At 45.0% G+C, this 20,332-nt stretch overlaps 1 protein-coding gene across 5 annotated transcripts in view; it reads left to right on the top strand.

Moving 5' to 3' along the window:
* The window catches only part of LOC122793658 (zinc-binding protein A33-like), a 990,434-nt gene that overhangs the window by 327,851 nt on the left and 642,251 nt on the right, over nucleotides 1–20,332 (top strand). For all 5 annotated transcript variants that reach the window (XM_044061879.1, XM_044061880.1, XM_044061882.1 and 2 more), the window contains one exon: nucleotides 9,424–9,519. In XM_044061879.1, the coding sequence (XP_043917814.1) occupies nucleotides 9,424–9,519 (96 nt within the window). The remainder of the gene's footprint in view (nucleotides 1–9,423; nucleotides 9,520–20,332) is intronic.

Below are 20,332 nucleotides of genomic sequence, written 5' to 3'. Positions count from 1 at the left end.
CCTCAGCAGAACCATAGCACCCTCTCACGAATGGATGCTTCACAGGGAGGTTTTTTTGGATCTTATTCACAGGTGAGATATTCCTTAGGCAGATGTTTGCCTCCTCCTAGAACAGACAGACGCCTGTGTTTTGCTGAAGAACTCCACATCCACAGGCTTGGAAGATGGATGCCTTCTCTTTTTCATGGGCGTGGATGTTTCTTTATGCCCCGCCCTCCACACACACACACACGCACACACACTGATTCAAAAAGTCCTTCTGAAGATTCAGAGGGACAAGCCAAAAATCCTACTGGTTGACCCCCTTTTGGCCAAGACAGTGTTGGTTTCTCCTACTATTTCTGTTGGCCGAGGGCAATCGCCACAGGTTACCTCACCAATTCGACCTACTCGCACAAGACAAAGGATCCTTCATCCACCCTCAGGTGCTCAACCTCAAACTGACTTTATGGGTGATAGAATTTTGATCCCCTTTAGGCACTTTTATGCAGAGGACATATTCAGTGTCCTGCAGGAAGCCAGGAAACCTAGTACCAGGAGAAATGACTTATCTAAATGGAAAAGATTCCCCAGCTCGTGTCTCAAGAACAAACAGGACCCATTACTTGCTCCAGTACCTATCGTCCTTTTTTATTTGTGTGAACTGCTACATTCAGGACTTGTGTATTCTTCTGTAAAAGTGCATTTGTCAGCCATCTCCGCCTGTCTCCCCTTAGTATCTCCCTTTGGCATCCAGGCTAGAAGTAAAACTCTTCTTAAAAGGGGTCCTCCATATCAGACGACCTCGTAAGCCTATCCTCCATCCTGGGACCTTAATTTTATGCTAGAAAAACTCTCATTACCTCCCTTTGAACTAGCCCATTCAGCATCTCTTAAGTTATGTACTTAGAAAACTGTTTTGCTGGTGGCCCTTCTGCCAGGGGGGGTCTCTGAAATCCAAACCCTTATGTTCACTCCTCCATACCATATCTTCCATAGAGATAGGGTCTCCCTCAGGACCAATCCTTCCTTCATGCCTAAGGTGGGTGGTTAATGAGCTCTCCTTGAATCAGACCATTAATCTACCTGTTTTTTTTTTCCTCAGCCTCAGAACTCCTCAGAAAGGACTTTGCATTCCCTGGATGTTCATAGACAACTGAGATATTATAAGGACAAGACCAAATCCACTAGAAAGTGTGACCAGCTTTGTCTCCTTTCACCATAGAGCCCTGGGCAAGTTGGTGTCAAAACAGACAATTGCCTCATGGATTTCTAAGGCTATCTCATTTTGCTATTCCTTTCATGGAAAATAATTGAACTCCAATGTGAAAGCCCATTCTATTAGAGCAGCTGCTTCTTTGGCAGCTTTTTTCAGGGGCATTGACTACACTTCCATTCTGGAAGCAGCTACCTGGCCTTCTCTGCATACTTTCACCAGACATTACAAGTTAGACTTGATTTCTATTGCAAGGCTGGGTTTGCCAGATCAGTTTTGCAGGGTCTCATCGACTCTGTCTCCCAACCTACCTCTCAGGCTCCTACCTAAAGCTTTGGAACACTCCCTGCTGTTATGAATACTGCAGCATGAGAATAGAATGACATAGAAATAGTTATGTAGGAACTTACCATAACCATAGATGTCCTTGTCTTCTGTGTTGCAGTATTCAATCTCCCCTTCTACCCCCTTTTTGTTTTGTTTTTTTGTATTCCTAAGGAAGGGTATAAGAGCTGCTGTATAGCTCTACAGCTTGGATACTTCCTTGACTGGTGGTATGCGTGGGTCTGGGGAAGCTTCTTTTGTTCTAGCCTCCCAAGGGGTACTGTTGTATGCAGCAGTCAGGTCTGATTTAGGTAAGTGCAGACGTCACATATTTAGCTGATGTTGGTTTATGGCTCTGAGATGCAAAGTCGCACGTACCCCTTATCCAAACACTTTGGTATACTGGCTGGATGTCTGGTGCTGCAGACAGTGACCTCCATATTGTTATGAATATGCAACATGGAAGAGACTACATCTATGGTTATAGTAAGTTTTTTCACAACTATTCAGTATTTTAAGTTGAGTAGTTTTAGACAAGTACATGCCAAAAGGGCATTATATTCAGTAGGTGGTCTGATGGAGATATCCATCCATCCTCAACCCTTTTTCCCATTTTTGCACATGGTCACTTCAGCAGTCACAATAATCTCGAACCAAGGTTTACTCTGCCTGGTGGCTAGCCCTGCCACTGTAGTTCATTCGTATCACACGCACTCACCTATCTCCCATTTAGAGTGTCCAGTCCACCTACTGCATGTCTTTGGAATGTGGGAGGAGACCGCAACACCTGGAAGAAACCCATCTGATTGCAGGGAGGACATGCATACTCTACACAGAAGGCACCCGAGCTGAGAATCCAAACTGGGGAACCTCTGGCTGTGAGGTGACACTGTTGACCACTGAGTAAAGGGGATTGAGACATCTTTGGATCCAGAGGAAAACCTTGGGAAATGAGCTAAACAGAAGGTTTTCTGAGTTACTGTAGATGTATGACAGTCAAAAGATAAGAAATTAGCAACGAGTGTATGCCATAACATATATGGAGTATGCTTACTCTCCTTTCCAGTATAAGCTCACAAGCTGCCACTGGATGCTATGAAATTATCATAACGTAAGGAGTAACCATAACATAAATTTCTCAGGCCACCGAAATTCTTCTGGCCAATGTAATACCTACTAAAGTCAGTCCTCCAAGAAAGGAAATTTGATGCAGGAAGCCATAGGTTGAAAGTGCAGCAAAGCAAATCTGTTAAGGACAAACTGTAGATATCCCTGAGGGATTTTTTGATTAGCAGGATAAGGAGCACTAAAACATTTTAAACAATTTTTTGGGCCTCCTGTGTCTGCAGACCACCCGACCTATTGCCATGAGTTTACCCATTTATTCTGTAATAGATGAAGACTGCTAATGGTGTAGCTGTCACTCAGGCAGCCATTATGGATTATGTAATGCTGAATCCTGCTTCCAAGCACATATCCAGTGGTGCTCCTGGGCATGGGCATGTAATGGGCACAGTGAGAAAGTTAGTAGTGATGTGGAATAGCCAGTGTTGTATAATCTTTTACTAACGATTAGTGGATCCACATTAACCAGGATGGACTGGCCAAATACAGTAGGGAGACAAAATGAGGATTTATTTACAAATAAGGCCGTCATGCCCAGCTGATATGCAAGCTGCCTGCACATGCAAGGATTGTACGGCTTAAATGGTACCAAAGTCATAGTCTACTTGCATGTTATATTGATCCCAACTCCCTAGTATAAGGTTAAGAGGTGGTTGGGGGTGACTGCTAAGAAAGCTAAACCATGATTTGAGCTCTGCATAAAAAAGTAACTCGATGTTAAGTTCCGTTTACTGAATGGGTACACTGCTTGTCAATGTGCACATGAAAGACAGTGTCATTCAGGTTTTCTTTTTTTAACATTGTTCATTAGGTCAGCATTCCTGCAGTGCTTTGGGTAATTATTTAGAATTTAATAATTTGAATCTCCTGTAAGCTGTTTTTCCGCAGTATCAACTGTAAAGGGGTTGGTGTCTTCCTTAACATCTAAGGGGTTAAGAGGATACTGTCCTCCTTTACAGGTGGTATTATGGAAATTACGAGTACTACTGAGGTTATGCATTTACATTGGGAAAGGGCGAGCACATATGCATAACTATGTACTCACTATGAAGAATACATACTTCCCAGTATTCTTAATAGCTAGTTCATCTTTGTAGATGCCGTGAAATGTTCAGATGTGCAAACATTACTGTGCTTTTTAAACTCACCATGACACCCAGTCTGATGTGCTAGGACCTGTATTTCAATGAGCCGCCTTGACTGAGTATTAAAAAGAAGATATGCAATATAGTATACCCCCCGACCACAGTCTCAAACCCACTGCATAAAGAATATGGCACAAAATATTCTGCACCAGTCAGTTACCCGCACTGTTTATTGATGTGATATGGGAATATAGTAAAGTGAATAATTCTTGGAAAGCCATTAAAGATTATATAGATCCATAGCTTGCTTTGTGTACCACAGACTATTTAGTGGTTTTGTTCTGAACACACTCCAAGGCTGGAAAACCCAAAAGCATTGAAGTTTTGCTACTTCAGTCAAAGAACAATTCCTTTAGAGTGAAGAACTGTAGCGATATTAAGATGTCTCTGCTTCCTGGTCCACCACCAATGTCTTAATGACTCTTGACCCCTAGTTTATGATGCAGAAGCTTTGGGCCATCAGGACACTTGAGATGACTTAGTGGGAAAATGGAGTTAATGCTGCCTACTGAAGTGGGTATGTAACCCAAATATGAATAACTATGAGTTTGAAGATGATGTAGCCATTTGCTGTTATGGCAAGTACCTCACATAGTTAATGATAGTTGTTGCTGAAGCACCTACCAAGAGGAGAAAACGCTGAGAGAAGAAAGGAGCCACTTTTGAGATTTTAAGTATTTTTTTTCTGTTTTATTTCTTAGAAAAACTGCATTGCCGCCTACTTTTCTGCATTTTCTTGCTTGCAAAAGTTGATATCTGTGTTAGAAACAGTATTTAGAACATACCTAGAGCCTGTTTATTGCATTTTTTGTGTTGCACTTAATTTAAAATCGTTTTTTCTTAAAATTGCATTTTATCTGCCTCTGACCTAGCACACACGAGTTGGGGTCATTTATTGCACTGTTCTGACTAGTTTGCTACTTGTGTGTCTCTGCTATCCTTAAACAAAAAAACAGAAAAAATCTTGCTATTTTCCCACTTTCTATAATTAAAAAAAAAAAAAGTTCAGTTATAGAGTTGCTGTTCTGAACTGTTTGTAAGTTTCTTGGAGGCCAGTGCTTACTTGGGCTAAAGGGAAGTCTCTGTATTCACCAGTGGCAGTGGTTAATAACACTGAGCAGCCTGCCTGTCCCTGTAGGAGTGGTTACTGCCTAGAAACTGTAGTTTTATTGGCCATTTTGGGTCAATTCCAAACTCCTTGATCTCTGTCTCTTAAAGCCCTGCAACTCTCTTTTTGTGCGGTCTTGCGCGCAGAGCAGCGTCAGTTAGCTGGGGTATACTATTCCTGGCTCCACAAAGTCTGCGCTGCAAATTGTCCCTTAGAACTAGGCAAGCCTCAACTCAAGTGCTTCAGATCAACTGCTCTTATTGCAGCACTTGCATAACCCAAATCAGCACTTGTCCAAATCTCCTAGACAGCACTACTATAATACAGCATAAGACCCTCGATTGTCCGCAAGACAAGTGAAATTCACTTTTCCAAGCATGTCCAGAGGTCAGCTTCAGGTGTACTCTCCAGTTCATCTGGTGGAATTGGGCATCCTGAGGCAATGTCAAAACTGCCTCATGTATACAGACAACCCTCTCCTCTTACCTCTAGACACAAACACTTGTGAGAGATGCAAATACACAGCCAGACTGGAGGCTAAGTGCTCTCAACCCATGACTGTAACAGTCAGTCAAGAGGAGAAGAGACACACTAGCATCACACCACCAGTCACACATGAATCTACAAAACAAGCACCGGCAAAACATACACATAAATACACAAAAGCATATTCGGAGGCACTAGGTACCAATCTGAAAAAGAAACAGGGCCCCTCCAAAGCAGACAAGCAAGCAACCTGCACCTCCAAACACAAGCCAGAAAACGCATAATTCACCTCAGCAGTGTGCCTCACGACAGCCCCTAAGGCAAAACACCATACCACACCCTAGTAATAGGAGACTCTATATTAAGGCACACAGATGTTCCACTCACCAGGCTGAACAAGGAGAAGGTTACTGTCAGCTGCCTGTCGGGTGCTAGGATCTGCCACATAACACAGGCACTTAGGTCACTCAAGAACAAGTACAAGTATGACGCTGCCATTGTACATGTTGGTGTGAATGATCTAAGACGTACCTCCCTGGACTACATGAAAAGAGACATTGAGAAGCTCTCTGATCATGTAGCCCAGCTGGTATGACCCTGACCTTGAGTAGCATACTACCTTCGCCTAGAATGATACCACAATACAAAAACAAAATGATCAGTTTCAACAATTGGCTAAGCTTCTGGTGTCATTCTAAGGGGATCCAGTGTCTGTCTGCCTGGGATGACATGATAGACAAGCCTCGCTGTTTCGCCAGAGATGGTCTGCACCTGTCACCCCTAGGCTTTCGAATACTGGCCAAGGTTCTTGCCGTCTCCATAGTGCCTTTTTTAGGCAAGGCTCAAAGGACAAACTAACCACCATAACCAGCACAGGTAACCAAAAACTAAGGGTAGTACTACTCAACGCCAGAAGTCTCAACCTCAAAATGCACGCACTCGAGGCACTCCTCAGTATGGAGAAAATCGATGTTTGTGCAGTGACGGAAACCTGGTTCAAGGCTCCAGAGAGCACCCCAGCACTACCAGGTTACAATTCATATCATACCTTCCGGCCTCAGTTACTGGATCGCAGTACAAAGGGCGGAGGTGTATCCATATTCATCAAGGATACCCACATCTCCAGGTTAGTGACGCAGCATGATGCCCCAGAGATTATCCATGCTCAACTATCAGCAGGCAAAACCACATTTCAAGTCATAGCCTGTTATAGATCACCCACCATGTCCCAAGATGCTCACTCAGCATTCCTTGAGGCATTGGAAAATATAAAGGTCCTACCCAACACCATCATTTTGGGTGATTTCAACTACCCCTGGTATAGACTGGGCGAACTGCCAAAGTTCTAACTCCTATGCCCAGCGGTTCATAGAATTTATAAATTCAAATGCCCTTGAACAACTGGTATGTTCTCCCACTAGAGGGGACAACATATTGGATTTAGTCATCACAAATATGGGCACCCATTGTACCACACCAGTTATCACTCCCTCTCTGGTCAGATCAGACCACAAACTGATGATCCTGGACATCCTCACCCCTCCACCTCTCCCCCCGTCAAAGAAACCATCGTAAAAAACCTTTCCAAAGCAAACTTCAAACTACTTGCATCAGAAGTGGAAAGCTTCACTATTCCCTTACAGAAGGATAATGATATCCAGGATGCAGAATCCTACACCAAGGCACTTTATATACATCTTCAGGATTGCATGGACCGTGCTATCCCAAATAAAACCAAGACTCCTTCCTCAAGCAAGAAGAAACCAGTCTGGTGGACCCCGGCCATAAGCAAACTATACAATAAAAGGCGGAGACTTGTACAAAAAAAGGACAAATCTCAAGTAGAGAAATCATCCCTGATCAGCATTAGTAAGAAATTGAGGGCCCTCATCAAGTCAACTAAAGCCAATTTCGAAAAGAAAGTTGCCAAGGATAACCATAAGGCCTTCTATGGTTGCATCAAAAACCTAAATGGCAATGCTCAGGTCTGTTCTGAGCTAGTACAAAATGGAACAAAATACACTGACTCCACTGACATTGCCAACATCTTGGCTGACCGGTTCAGTGCAAATTTCTGCCCCCCCCCCCCCCCACCACCACCACCACCACCTACAGGGCCTATTACTATTCCAGGGGATTGTGTAACTCCAATTATTACTGATACGTTGGTTAATAAGGCTCTATCTAAAGCTAAAAACACTGCCTCCATGGGAACAGATGGTGTCCCAGACTGTGTCATACGCGAGGTCCAAAATGAATTAACCCCGCATTTGAATATCCTGTTCAGTCTCAGCCTCTTGACAAGATATATGCCCATAGAATGGCGCACAGCAACGGTGGTTCCGCTGTACAAGGGTGGGCCCACAACCAACCCTGGGAACTACCGACCAATAAGCCTGACCAGTCTGATCTGTAAGGCAATGGAGCGAATCATTATGGAACTCATAAATGGAGAGATTGGGAACCTCCAAACACTTGACCCCACACAGTTCGGCTTCGTCAAGGGCAGATCATGCCTCCTGAACCTGGTGGACTTCTTTGAGACAGTTGCTCAAGGTATAGATAAGGGAAAGGAGGTACACACGGCTTACCTTGACCTTGCTAAAGCATTTGACACCATTCCCCATTCGGGTATTATTGATAAACTCACCAATCTGGGCATAAACCCTTATGTCACAAGATGGATCGTAAACTGGCTCTCGGACAGATCCCACAAAGTAAGAGTAGTGGGATCTATGTCCGAATCCAGACCAGTAATGAGCGGTGTGCCTCACGGCTCTGTCCTGGGACCCCTCCTGTTTGGCATATACTTCTCAGAAGTACAGGCAAGCACTGAAAGTCTGTGGCTGACCAAGTTTGCGGACTACTGCAAATTGGGTGCTGTAATAGTCTCCGGCCGACATGGATATCCTCCAGAAGGGCCTTAATGAGACTGATGCATGGTGTCAAAGCCATGGTCTCAAGCTAAATGTTAAAAAATGCGTAGTAATCCCTTTTGGAAAAAACAGAATACCCGCGAACTACCACATAGGAGGTAACCCCCTGAAATCTGAAGAAGTATTAAGGGAGCTAGGGACCCAAGTAGATAGTCAGCTTTCCTTTGATAACCATGTTGCCAAGGTGGTTAGAAAATCCTTCTATGTGACCCATCTGATCACGAAAGGGTTCGCATCAAGATTTAAGGATGTAGTGTTGCCCCTCTACTCTTCCCTCATCAGACCCATTATTCAGCACAATGCACCAATTGGAATGTACCTGGCTAGGCATCTCCAGCAGCTGGAGAGACCACAGAGATACCTCACTAAGAGGATTACTGGCCTCAAACAGTTGCCCTATGCAGCACGATTGAAAAAACTAAGGCTTTTCTTTGTTGCATACCGCCTTCTCAGAGGCGATCTCTGTCTAATATACAGAGCCATGTCCAACCCGGAACTGTTGAACATGCTCCATCTTGGCAAAACCAAATCTACTCGAGCTACATGCTCTAGGGATATAAACCTCAGCACAACAGTGAATAGAACATGCTGGAGGGATAGATTCCCTTCGCAAAGACTTCCCTTGCTATGGAACACGGTCCCGATCTACATAAGACAGAGCCCCTCACTATCACTCTTCAAGAGGAACCTTGATGAGTGGATGGGTAACAGAAAGTTCACACCAGGGATCATACCAACAGCTCTACTAGATAGGGGCCAAGGGTACTAGCTGCTAGATCAAGGGCCTAAGGAACTAACCAAAGGGGCGGTGAATACCGCACAACGTGGCTGGGCTAATATATGCCTTCTGGCAGATAGCCCAGTACCTACCTATGAACCTATAATTGTTTCTTTAGTTTGTCTTGGCTCATTTTTCTTTTTATATCTTCTGTAATCCTTTTTTTATTTATTAGTGGGGAGAGAACCAATATTTGCTCTTTTAAAGATTGGTAATTTAATCTTGTGTTTTATCTTTCCTGTTTTTCTTGGAAGTGAGTCATGTTTGAGTAATCAACCTTTTCTATAAGATTTCTTCTGGCTAAAGAAATAACTTTATTATTTCAGGAAGAATTAAGGAGTACACTGAAAGCCTTTCAAAACAATATGACTAATCTGACAAGAATTAAAGAGCAATATGGAAAATGCCTGCAGCACATTTCTGTAAGTTTGTTTTATATTTTAAATGCAGTGCAATTGTTTCTAAGCTCATGTGAATGTTACTTAAGAGTACTGTTGTGTCAGAAATTTATAGTCCTTTTTAAGTTGAAAAGTAGAGACCTAAGGTCTTCTGCATTTTGAATATGCTGGTTTTATAATTTTTTTAACTCCTTGACAGTTTTTTCAGAAAATTTTAGTAAAGACGTGTCTTCTAAAGGTATAAATTTAAAGTTGGCTAAACATGCTGATAAGTGCATATGGTTAGAGTTTTAGCTGTTGTGTGTGTGTGTGCATGTATATGTATATATGTCAAACACTCAGCTGAGTGAGCAAAGAAAGAGCGCTTGACTCTAAAATAGGTTCATAGGTTGATACTAGGCTGTCTGCCCTGGGGCATTTACAAGCCTAGCCAGTGTGTTTGGCTTTCGCCACCCTTTTAGATTGGTTGACTGTGCCTCTGTAGAGTAGGTCACAGAAGATAGCTTTTTTAAGGTTAGTTTACTGTTCCCCTGTCTAGCAGGGACACAGAAGAGATCCCAGGGGTGAACTTACGATCTCCCATCCACCACTCATCAAGATTTCTCTTGAAGAGAGTCAGTGAGGGCCTCTGCCTAACATGGATTGGGATTCTGTCCCAGAGTGAGGGCAGCCTCTGGGATATGAATCTGTCCCTCCAGCATGTCCTGTTTATTTCTGTGCTGAGGTTTAGGTCCCTGGAGCGTGTAGCTCTAAGGGATCTGGACCTCCCGAGGTGGAGTATGTCCATCAATTCTGGGTTGGACATGGCCCTATACGTCAGGCACAGATCACCTCTGAGTAGGCGGTAAGCAACTGAGTAGAGCTGGAGTTTCTTTAGCCGAACTACATAGGGCATCTGTTTGAGTCCCTTGATGAGGTACTTTTGGGGCCTCTCCAGTTGCTGCAGGTGTCGGGTAAGGTACATCCCAAATGGGGCATTGTATTCAATTATGGGCCTGATGAGTGATGAGTAGAGGGGCACAATGACCTCTCTTGTTCTAGATGTGAACCCTTTCATGATAAGGTGGGCTATATAGAAGGTCTTTCTAACCACTCTGGCAACGTGATTGTCAAAAGAGAAGTTTCTATCTACATGGGTCCCCAAATCCCTAATTACTTCCATACTTAATAGATTACCACCTATGTGGTAATTTGTGGGCACTTTGTTGTTCCCAAAGGGGGGTGACTGTGCACTTTTTGGCATTTAGCTTAAGGCCATGGCTCTGGCACCCTTTTGGAGGATGCTTGTATCAACTGGAGAGTTGATTATGGCGCCCAGCTTGCAGTCATCTGCGAACTTGGTCAGCCATAGTCCTCCCGTATTAGCCTGTACCTCAGAGAAGTATATACTGAACAAGAGAGGTCCCAGGACTGAGCCTTGTGGGACTCCACTTGTAACCGGTTTGGAGTCTGACGTGGCACTTGCAATTCTGACTATGTGGGTTCTATCCCTGAGCCAGTTTGCAACCCATCTTGTGACATAGGGGTTGATATTTAAGCTGGTGAGCTTATTTATGATGCCTCAGTGGGGTATTGTGTCAAAGGCTTTAGCGAGGTCCAGGTAGGCCGTGTGGACGACCTTCCCTTCATCTATGGCCTTGGTAACTGTTTCAAAGAAGTCGACCAGGTTCAAGAGGCAAGATCTGCCCTTAACAAAGCCGAATTGGGTAGGATCCAGTGTCTGGAGGTTACCAATGTTCTTGTTTGAGTTCCATGATGATACGCTCCATAGCTTTGCAGACCAGACTAGTCAGGCTTATAGGGCGATAGTTTCCTGGGTCTGTTGTGGCACCACCTTTGTGGAGCGGGACCACTATTGCTGTACGCCATTCCTTGGGTACATATCCTGTAGTAAGGCTGAGATTAAGCAGTGACTTTGTGAGGGTTTAGTTCTTCTTGGAGCTCGTGTAAGAAGTAGCCCGGGACACTGTCTGGTCCCATTGATGCTGTGTTTTTTGCTTTTGAGAGGGCAGCTCTCGCCTGTGTATTTGTGATGTCAGGGAGGCTACATTCTGTTGGGATAGACATTTGGTCTTTTGGGGGGGGTTTGCACTGAACCTATCTGCCAGGATGTTGGCACTGTCTGTGGAATCGGTGTATTTTTTGTCATTTTGTACTAACTCGGAGCATATCTGGGAGTTGCCCCCCAGATTCCTGACATAACTAAAGAAGGCATTGTGATTATCTTTAGTGTCTTGCGCAATTTTCCTTTCGAAGCTGGCCTTAAATAATTTTATGAGGGATCGTAGTTTCTTGCTAGTACTGATCAGAGATGCCTTCCCTTTTTGGGATTTTGCTCTATCATGTAGTAGCTTCCTCCTGATAGAAAACAACAAAAAAAACTAATTTTTGCTGGGTTAAGCCCCCCTTTCGCCTCCACACTTTGTGCTAATTATATATAATGTGATCTCTCTCAAAAAGCAGCCAGCTAAAACACCATTAAGAATGTTTGCTGTTTTAACCTGCAACCATATATGTTCTTCATGTTTCACTGTTGCAGTCATCACATTTTGGGTTATCCTGCCAGGGGTAGCCCTCAGTCAGCCCGAATACCAGAGGCTTAGTATTTCAGCATCGGTTGCAGGTCGTCTGGGTATAAACTCAGGTGGCCGACACCATTACATCAGTCTTTCTTGCCGAGGAGCCTGAAGCAGAAGTAGTTTGCACGAGTGCCGATTGGCCGCTACCTGAGTTTTCATTTCCGAATTGAAGTTGAAGTCTTCTAAAGCTAAGTACCCCATTGGGGATCCTTTTTTCTTGCTCTAACCGATGTCAGAAAAAGTTAACAGTTGTTTTGCCTGTGGAAAGCAAATACCACACAGAGACTTCCATTCTTACTGCTTCACCTGTTTAGGCCCAGACCACGATGTCCCCCACTGTCGATTTTGTGCTTTGTTCAACGCCATAACTGTAAGTCGTTGGGCCCTTATTGTAGCTAGATATTTTTGCTCTCAGTCCTCAAATTCCGATATGGCTTTGGTAAGCCATCCGACTACCGATCTTCCAAAAAAAGTAAGGATAAAGACAGAGACGGACTGCACAGGTCCAAAACTGCTGATGACTCTGGTTAACCTAGTAGTCAGTTCTCCCATCCTCAGTGAGGTCCTTTCGCAGCCCCTCATGCCCGCTTCTGTGGATTTGCAGGCTGCTACCGAGACCTTTTTTGAGTCCAGTATGCTGCAAGACTCCTTGACTAAGGATCCAGTTGATGTCTCTACCTTGGATGGGTCCGGAGCCGCTGAGCAGGCACCGGCGTCTGAGGAAGTACTTTGCACTACCGATACTCGGCACAGACCGACGACTTCTTTCGCATTTTCAGTTCGTTCTAAAACTACTGAGTTTCTAAGATCCAGGGTACGAACCACACCCAAAAAACCAACGACCCAAGCTCTCAGGCACCTGCTTCCTTGCCTCGGTCTCAAATGCTTAAAATGGCGGAAGACCTTATTATGCTTATTAGGGGAAGTTAGGCTACCCCTTCAAAAAGAAAGACTTGTCCCCAGTAGTTTTATCTGAATAGGAGTCTGATGACTAATGTATCTGAATATGAAGATATGCAACCCCTCTCTGCTTATGAGTATTCTGATGCAGAGGAATCCATTCCGTCTGCCTCTCTACCCAAGGATTTTTCATTTGGGGAAAACCCTACATACTTTAAGGGAGCATTTCCAATGGGAATGTCAGGACTACCCTCAGTCAAAAAAGAGACTCCGGGAATTCTTAAATCTACCACATCGCAGACCTTTGGCCATTCCTCCTGTCCTGGATGTTGTGGATGATGTTTTTATGAAATCCTGTCTGAATCCTGACACCCTTCCTCCTGCTCCCAGGACACCTGACCGGTATTAGTCCCTGACTCTCTCAACTTTCTTTTCAAAAATCCTACTGCTGACCCCAAGGTCATTTCTCAAGGACCTAAAGGAATCAAAGTAACTTCAGCTAAGAATCTCACCCCCTCAGATAAGGATTCACAAGCATTAGACAAATGGGGTAAAAAAGTATACACCTCTGCTACACTTGCTATTAGAGAATTAAATTGTCAGTTCCACGTGCTGAAATATCAGCAACATACCATGGAACTCCTCAAACAAAAAATATATTTTTTCCTGCTTGTGCAGAAAATAAAGAATTACAAGAGGTAATGCATTCTGCAAGTCAAGTAACTAAGCACACCTTACAATGTGCTGTTGACGCCCTAGAAGCATCTTGCAGGGCAGCAGTCACTGGTTCTGTCCTTAGATGGCATGCTTGGCTTAAGGAACAGACCTTGCCAGACCATGTCAAATCCAAATTATTGGACGCACCCTTGAACAAAGACAACTTATCTGGCACCAAAGCAGAAGAGGTCTTAAAAAAGATGGAAGAAAAAGCTGAATCTGTGCAGACAGTTAGACTTCTTACACGTCCAGCCACCAAGGTTCAGCAGGCATTGCCCCTCCAAGCACTCGTCCTTTCCTGCCCCTTCCAGGCCAGCTCATCCCAGACCCAGGGGATGCAGACCCCCCAGACAACAGCCCCAGGGAATGCAGAGATCTAAGCAATGGAGTTCCTCCTCTTCAAAAACAGGGAGTGCAAAGCCACCCCCTTATGGTAAGAACTCCCAATGACTTTACACTTCCACCCCCTTCCTCTGCCCACATGCTTGTGCCCTTAGGAGGAAAACTCTCCTTCCACGCAAGCAACTGGGCCACCATTCGCAACGACCAATGGGTCCTCAACATAGTGTCCCAGGAATGCAAATTTTATTTCCACACTCTGCCAACCCCAAAAGGGTTCCTGGATCTTCCTCTAAACCAGTGGGCAGAGGTCAAAAACCAAGTCCTTTCCATGCTCTCCATGGAGGGCAATACAGCATGTTCCTGCAGAACAGATAGGCAAAGGTTTCTACTCCAGACTCTTCCTGGTACCCAGAAAAGAGGGCACATGGCGCCACATCCTCGATCTATCCATTCTAAACACGTTTCTGGTGATACCAAAATTCAAAATGCTCACCTTCCAGCAGCTTTTACAAAATGCTTTCCAAGGATGCTTGGTTAGCCACCCTAGACCTAAAAGAGGCCTACCTACACATCCCAATCCGTTAATCATGCAGGAAGTACCTACGTTTCAGGGCAGGATCTGTATACCTGTAGTTCTCTGCACTTCCCTTTCGCATATCCACTGCTCCAAGAGTTTTCACAAAATGTATGGCTCCCGCCATTGCTTTTTGCAGACAAAGAAATATTAAAACTTACCCATACTTAGACAACTGCCTGATTCAGGCAGACAGTCCGGAAAAGCTGTTACAGCACCTGACTTTTGTAAAGGACCTACTGACCTCCCTGGGGTATACTATCAATGAAAATAAATCAAAACTAGCCCCAACACAAAAAATTGTATTCCTAGGAGCAAGCCTGCACACAGCATCCCAGATGGCATTCCTTACTCCAGAAAAACAAGCCTACCTGACAGGCTACTTCTCTCAACTAGCCACCGGAACCCAGTGATCTGCAAGGAAAATCCTGCAAGCTCTAGGATTCATGGCCTCCTGCATTCTGCTCATTCCATATGCCAGACTGCATATGAGAAAACTACAATGGTACCTAAAAAGCCTTTGGTGTCATAGGTTCATAGGTTCATACTAGGCCATCTGCCCAAGGGCATTTATAAGCCTAGCCCAGAGTTTTGTGGCTTTCGCCACCCCTTTAGTTTGGAGGATACTATGCCCATTATTTTGCTGTGCCTCTGTCAAGCAGTGACACTGAGATAATCCTTTGGGTATATCTGCGATCTCCCATCCATTGGTGAAGATTTCTCTTGAACAAAGCCAGCAAGGTGCTCTGCCTCACATGTACCGGGATTTTGTTCCACAGCATAGGGAGTCTCTGGGTGATGAATCTGTTCCTCCAGCACGTCCTATTAATAACAGTGTCAAGGTTTAAGTCTCCCGCCCTTGTAGTTCTGAGGGATCTAGATTTTTTGAGGTGAAGCATGTTCATCAATTCTGGGTTGGACATGGCCTTGTATGTCAGGCACAGGTCACCTCTGAACAGACGGTAAGCGACTGAATAGAGCTGAAGTTCCTTCAGTCGGGCAGCATAGGACATATTTTTGAGACCCTTTATCCTATTGGTGAGGAACTTTTGGGGCCTTTCCAGTTGCTGCAGGTGTCGTGTCAGATACATTCCGAATGGGGCATTGTACTCAATCATTGGTCTGATGAGTGATGAGTACAGGGGGACGATGACTTCCCTCGATCTAGATGTGAATCCCTTCATGATCAGGTGGGCAATGTAGAAGGTCTTCCTAACTACTTTGGCAACGTGAGTGTCAAATGAAAGGTTACTGTCAACCTGGGTCCCCAGATCCCGGATAATCTCTTCTGTGCTTAGTGGGTTGCCGCCTATATGGTAGCTAGGGGTAACCTTGTTTTTCCCGAAGGGTATGACTATGCATTTTTTGGCGTTTAACTTTAGGCCATGGCTCTGGCACCAGTTATCTGTTTCTATAAGACCCTTCTGTAGGATATCTGTGTCAGATGTGTTCTCAACTATGGCGCCCAGTTTGCAGTCATCTGCAAATTTTGTCAGCCATAATCATCCTGTGTTTGCTTGTACTTCTGAAAAGTAGATGCCGAACAGGAGAGGGCCCAGGACTGAGCCCTGTGGGACACCACTTGTGACAGGCTTTGAGTCTGACATGGCGCCAGCAACTCTGACCCTGTGGGTTCTGTCACTTAGCCAGTTTGCAACCCATCTTGTGACGTATGGGTTTACATTTAAGCTGATGAGTTTTTCAATGATACCTGAGTGGGGTATTGTGTCGAAGCCTTTGCCAGGTCGAGGTAGGCTGTGGACTGCCTTTCCTCATCAATGGCCTTGGTGACTGTTTCGAAAAAGTCAACCAAGTTTAAAAGGCATGATCTGCCTTTGACAAAGCCGAACTGGGTCGGATCCAAAGTCTGCAAGTCTCCTATGTCTTTATTTATGAGTTCCATTATGATCCTCTCCATAGCTTTGCAGATCAAGCTTGTCAAGCTGTTGGGACGGTAATTTCCCGGGTCGGTGGAAGCACCGCCTTTGTGAAGTGGGACCACAGTTGCCGTACGCCACTCCTTTGGCATGTATCCTGAGGTGAGGCTAAGATTAAACAGCTGCCCTAACTGCGGGTATAATTCCTCATTTAGTTCATGGAGCACGCATCCGGGGACACCATCTGATCCCATGGATGCTGTGTTTTTTGCCTTGGAGAGAGCAGTTCTCACCTGAGCGTTAGAGATGTTTGGGGGGCTATAATTCTCTGGTATAGATATCTCACCTTTTGGGAGTTTGCACTGAACCTGTCAGCCAGTATGTTGGCAATGTCTGTAGGTTCAGTAATTTTTACATCATTTTGAACTAATTCTGAGCATATCTGGGAGTTTCCTCCCAGGTTTCTAACATAGCTAAAGAAGGCCTTATGATTGTCCTTTGAGTCCTTAGTGACTTTTCTCTCAAAATTTGCCTTGGATGATTTTATGAGAGATCTTAGTTTTTTACTTATAATGATCAAGGGTGTTTTCCCTTTTAAGGATTTTGCTCTATCTTGTAGTAGCTTCCTCCTTTTTTGTAGAGCTTGTTTATGGCTGGGGTCCACCAGACTGGACGCTTGCCTTTGGTACAAAGAGTCTTTGTTTTGTTTGGGATTGCCTGATCCATGCAGTCCTGTAGGTGCTGGTAGAAGGCATTTGTAAGTGATTCAGCGGCTTGAGTAATGGTTTCCGCAGTCTCGGGGGCCTTAAAAGAGACCACACTAGTCTTCAGAAGTGTGAAGTCGGCTTTTGAGAAGTTCTTCACTGTGGTCTTTTTTATCTCAGGTGGGGGCGGGATGTGGACTTCCAGTGAGATTAGTTTATGGTCTGATCTCACCAGTGAGGGTATACTTCGTGTTGAACATTGTGACCCCATGTTCGTGATGATGAGATCTAGTATGTTATCTCCTCTTGTGGGGATGGTGACTAGTCGTTCCATGGCATTTGAGTTTATGAACTCTAGGAACCTTTAGGCTAGAGTGTTGGGGCTTGAGTAGTGTTCCCAGTCTATATTCGGGTAGTTGAAATCACCTAGTATGATGGTGTTTGGAGATACGTCTATCCCCTCCAGTGTTTTCAGGAAAGCTATGTGAGGTTCCTGAGATTGAGAGGGTGGCCTGTAACATGCTACAAATTGCAGAGCAGTCTTGTCTATGGTTAATTGCACCTGGATGGTTTCCGATGCATCGTGCGTTGCCACCAACCTTGAGGTGTGGGTGTCCTTGATGAATATAGACACCCCCCTCCTTTCTTGGTGTTGTCCGGATTTTGGGCGGGCATGATATGAGGTAAAGCCTGATAGTGCCGGGGTGCTCTCGGGAGCCTTGAACCAGGTTTCAGTCACAGCACAGACATCGATGTTCTCCATACTGAGAAGGGCCTCGAAAAGGTGCATCTTGAGGTTGAGACTTCTGGCATTGAGCAGCATTACCCTTAGTTTTTTTCCTTTTTTGTGTTCTGGGGTGGTAGGTTTAGAATTTGAGCCTTGCCTAAAAAAGGCACTATGGGGGTGGCAAGAGCCTTTGCCAATATCCGGAAGCCCAGGTGTGACAGGTGCAAGCCGTCCCTTGCGAAGCAGCGTGGCTTGTCCAGCATGTCGTCCCAGGCAGACAGACATTGGATCCCCTTTGAATGACACCAGAGTTTAAGCCAATTATTAAAGCTGATGTCCTTCAAGGATGCATCTGCAGTCATAACAAATGGGTTGTCCTGTCGTCAGGCAGCCCTTCGGTCGGCCGGATTCCAAAGTCTGGGTCTGGCCTCGGCTGGTGTCGCACTTCACCCGACGTCATCTCTGCTGGTCTTCGGGTATAAAGGCATCAGCCGACGCCATTTTCCTCAGTCTTTCTTGCCGTGTGGCGCCCGAAGCAGAAACTGTTCGCAAGTGCCGGTCGGTCAGATCCAGAGATTACTACTACCGAATACTACTTCAAAGACTTCTAAAAAGCTAAGTACCCCGTTGGGGACTCTTTCTTGCCTCAGCCGATGTCAGAAAAAGTAAATAACTGTTTAACTTGTGGGAAACAAATACCTCATAAAGATTTCCACTCTTACTGCTTACCTTGTTTAGGCCCAGACCACGACGTAGCAGCCTGTTTAGCCTGTGCTTCCTTCAACCGACGAACGCTTAGACGTCGGTCGGAGTTTGCTGAACAGTTTTTCGGCTCAGATTTTGCGTACATTATGCCGTCGGATCCTCCGACTACTCAAATTGTTAAAAAACGCAAAGAAAAAGACCGACACTCGCGGTCCACGGTTTCGGCCGAAACCACGGTTAAGCAAACCGAGTGTCTCTGTTTCGGCCGAAACCGAGCAAACGGGTCAATCTTCAGCCGAATCCATGACTACTACCGAGGCTCCTGCTACCCTAGTTGAATCGGCCTCTGAAGTTTTGCCTACTAATGTGGTTCCTAGTGAATTATCAGACACCATCCCTTTGGATGTCTCTACCCCAGCACGTGGTGCTGCTAGGCCTCCTGCAGCCATGTCTATTAAGGCCTTTGCCAGGGCTAAAGCAGCCAAAACTGCTAAATCAGCGCCTGTTAAGCCCCTCACACAGGCCCAGTTCCAGTTCACAAATGCTTACTCTGGCAGAGGATCTCATCTCTTTAATTAGGGGATCCCAATCTCACCCAGACAGGGCCTCTCAGCCTCCAGAAACGAGACCTAGAGCAGAGCCCCCAGAGCCAGTGCCCTCTGATTCTTCGGATGACTCAGACATTACAGACCATCCAGAGGCTCCTTTTTCTACTTATGAAGATTCCGATGCTGAAGAATCTATTCCATCTGCCTCTCCACCAGAGGAATTTTCCTTTGGGGAAACCTTACATGCCATGAGAGAACAATTCCAGTGGCAGGGACAAGATTTCTCAGATTCAAGAAAAAGGCTTAGGACCTTTCTACACTTACCACAACATAGGCCCTTCGCTATACCTCCTGTTCTGCCTGTTGTGGATGATGCATTTAATGATGTTTGCACTGCTCCTGATACTTTACCTCCAGCCCCTGCCAAACCAGATAGGTTTTACAGGGTACCAGACACTCATCACCACCTATACAAGGCCCCACTTGCAGATCCTGAGACTATCTCCCAGGGGCCTAAGGCAGTAGCTTCGACCTCAGCAAAAACCCTCTCCCTTCTGAAAGGGAATCCAGGTCCTTAGAGAGATGGGGTAAAAAAGTTTACACCTCTGCTACTCTCTCAGCTAGAGCTTTGAACTGTCAGTTTCATATGATCCAATACCAAGAGTTTATGCTTGATCAGTTAACTAAGAAACTGTCCTCTGATGACTCCTTAGATAAGAAATATGTTTTAGAAATGGTGAATAACATTCAGCAGGTTAGTAACCATTCTTTAAAATGTGGCTGATGCACTGGAGGCTTCATTTAGATCAGCCATGACTGGCACAGTTATAAGAAGGCATGCATGGTTGAAAGAACAGGTCTTGCCGGATCATGTTAAAGCAAAGCTGTTAGATGCTCCTATGGATAAGGCCAGTCTATTTGGTACACCTGCTCAGCAAGTAATGAAGAAAATGGAAGAGAAGGCAAAATCTGTACAAACAGTTAAGGATTTCTTACAGGTTCAGCCCCCAAGGTTTAGCAGGAACTGGCCTTCCAAAAATTGGTCCTTTCCAGGAGACTCCTCAAAATCTCAGAGAGGCAGAAATCAATCCAGAGGAGGTGCCTACAGAGGACGCCAGTGGCAAGGCAATAACCAGCGAGGCACAGACACAACCACTGCCACTG

This window comes from Protopterus annectens, chromosome 2.part0 (assembly GCF_019279795.1).
Source record: "Protopterus annectens isolate FY-2018-M chromosome 2.part0, PAN1.0, whole genome shotgun sequence".
Lineage (NCBI taxonomy): Eukaryota > Metazoa > Chordata > Ceratodontiformes > Protopteridae > Protopterus > Protopterus annectens.
This window is presented reverse-complemented; position numbering and strand designations above follow the sequence as displayed.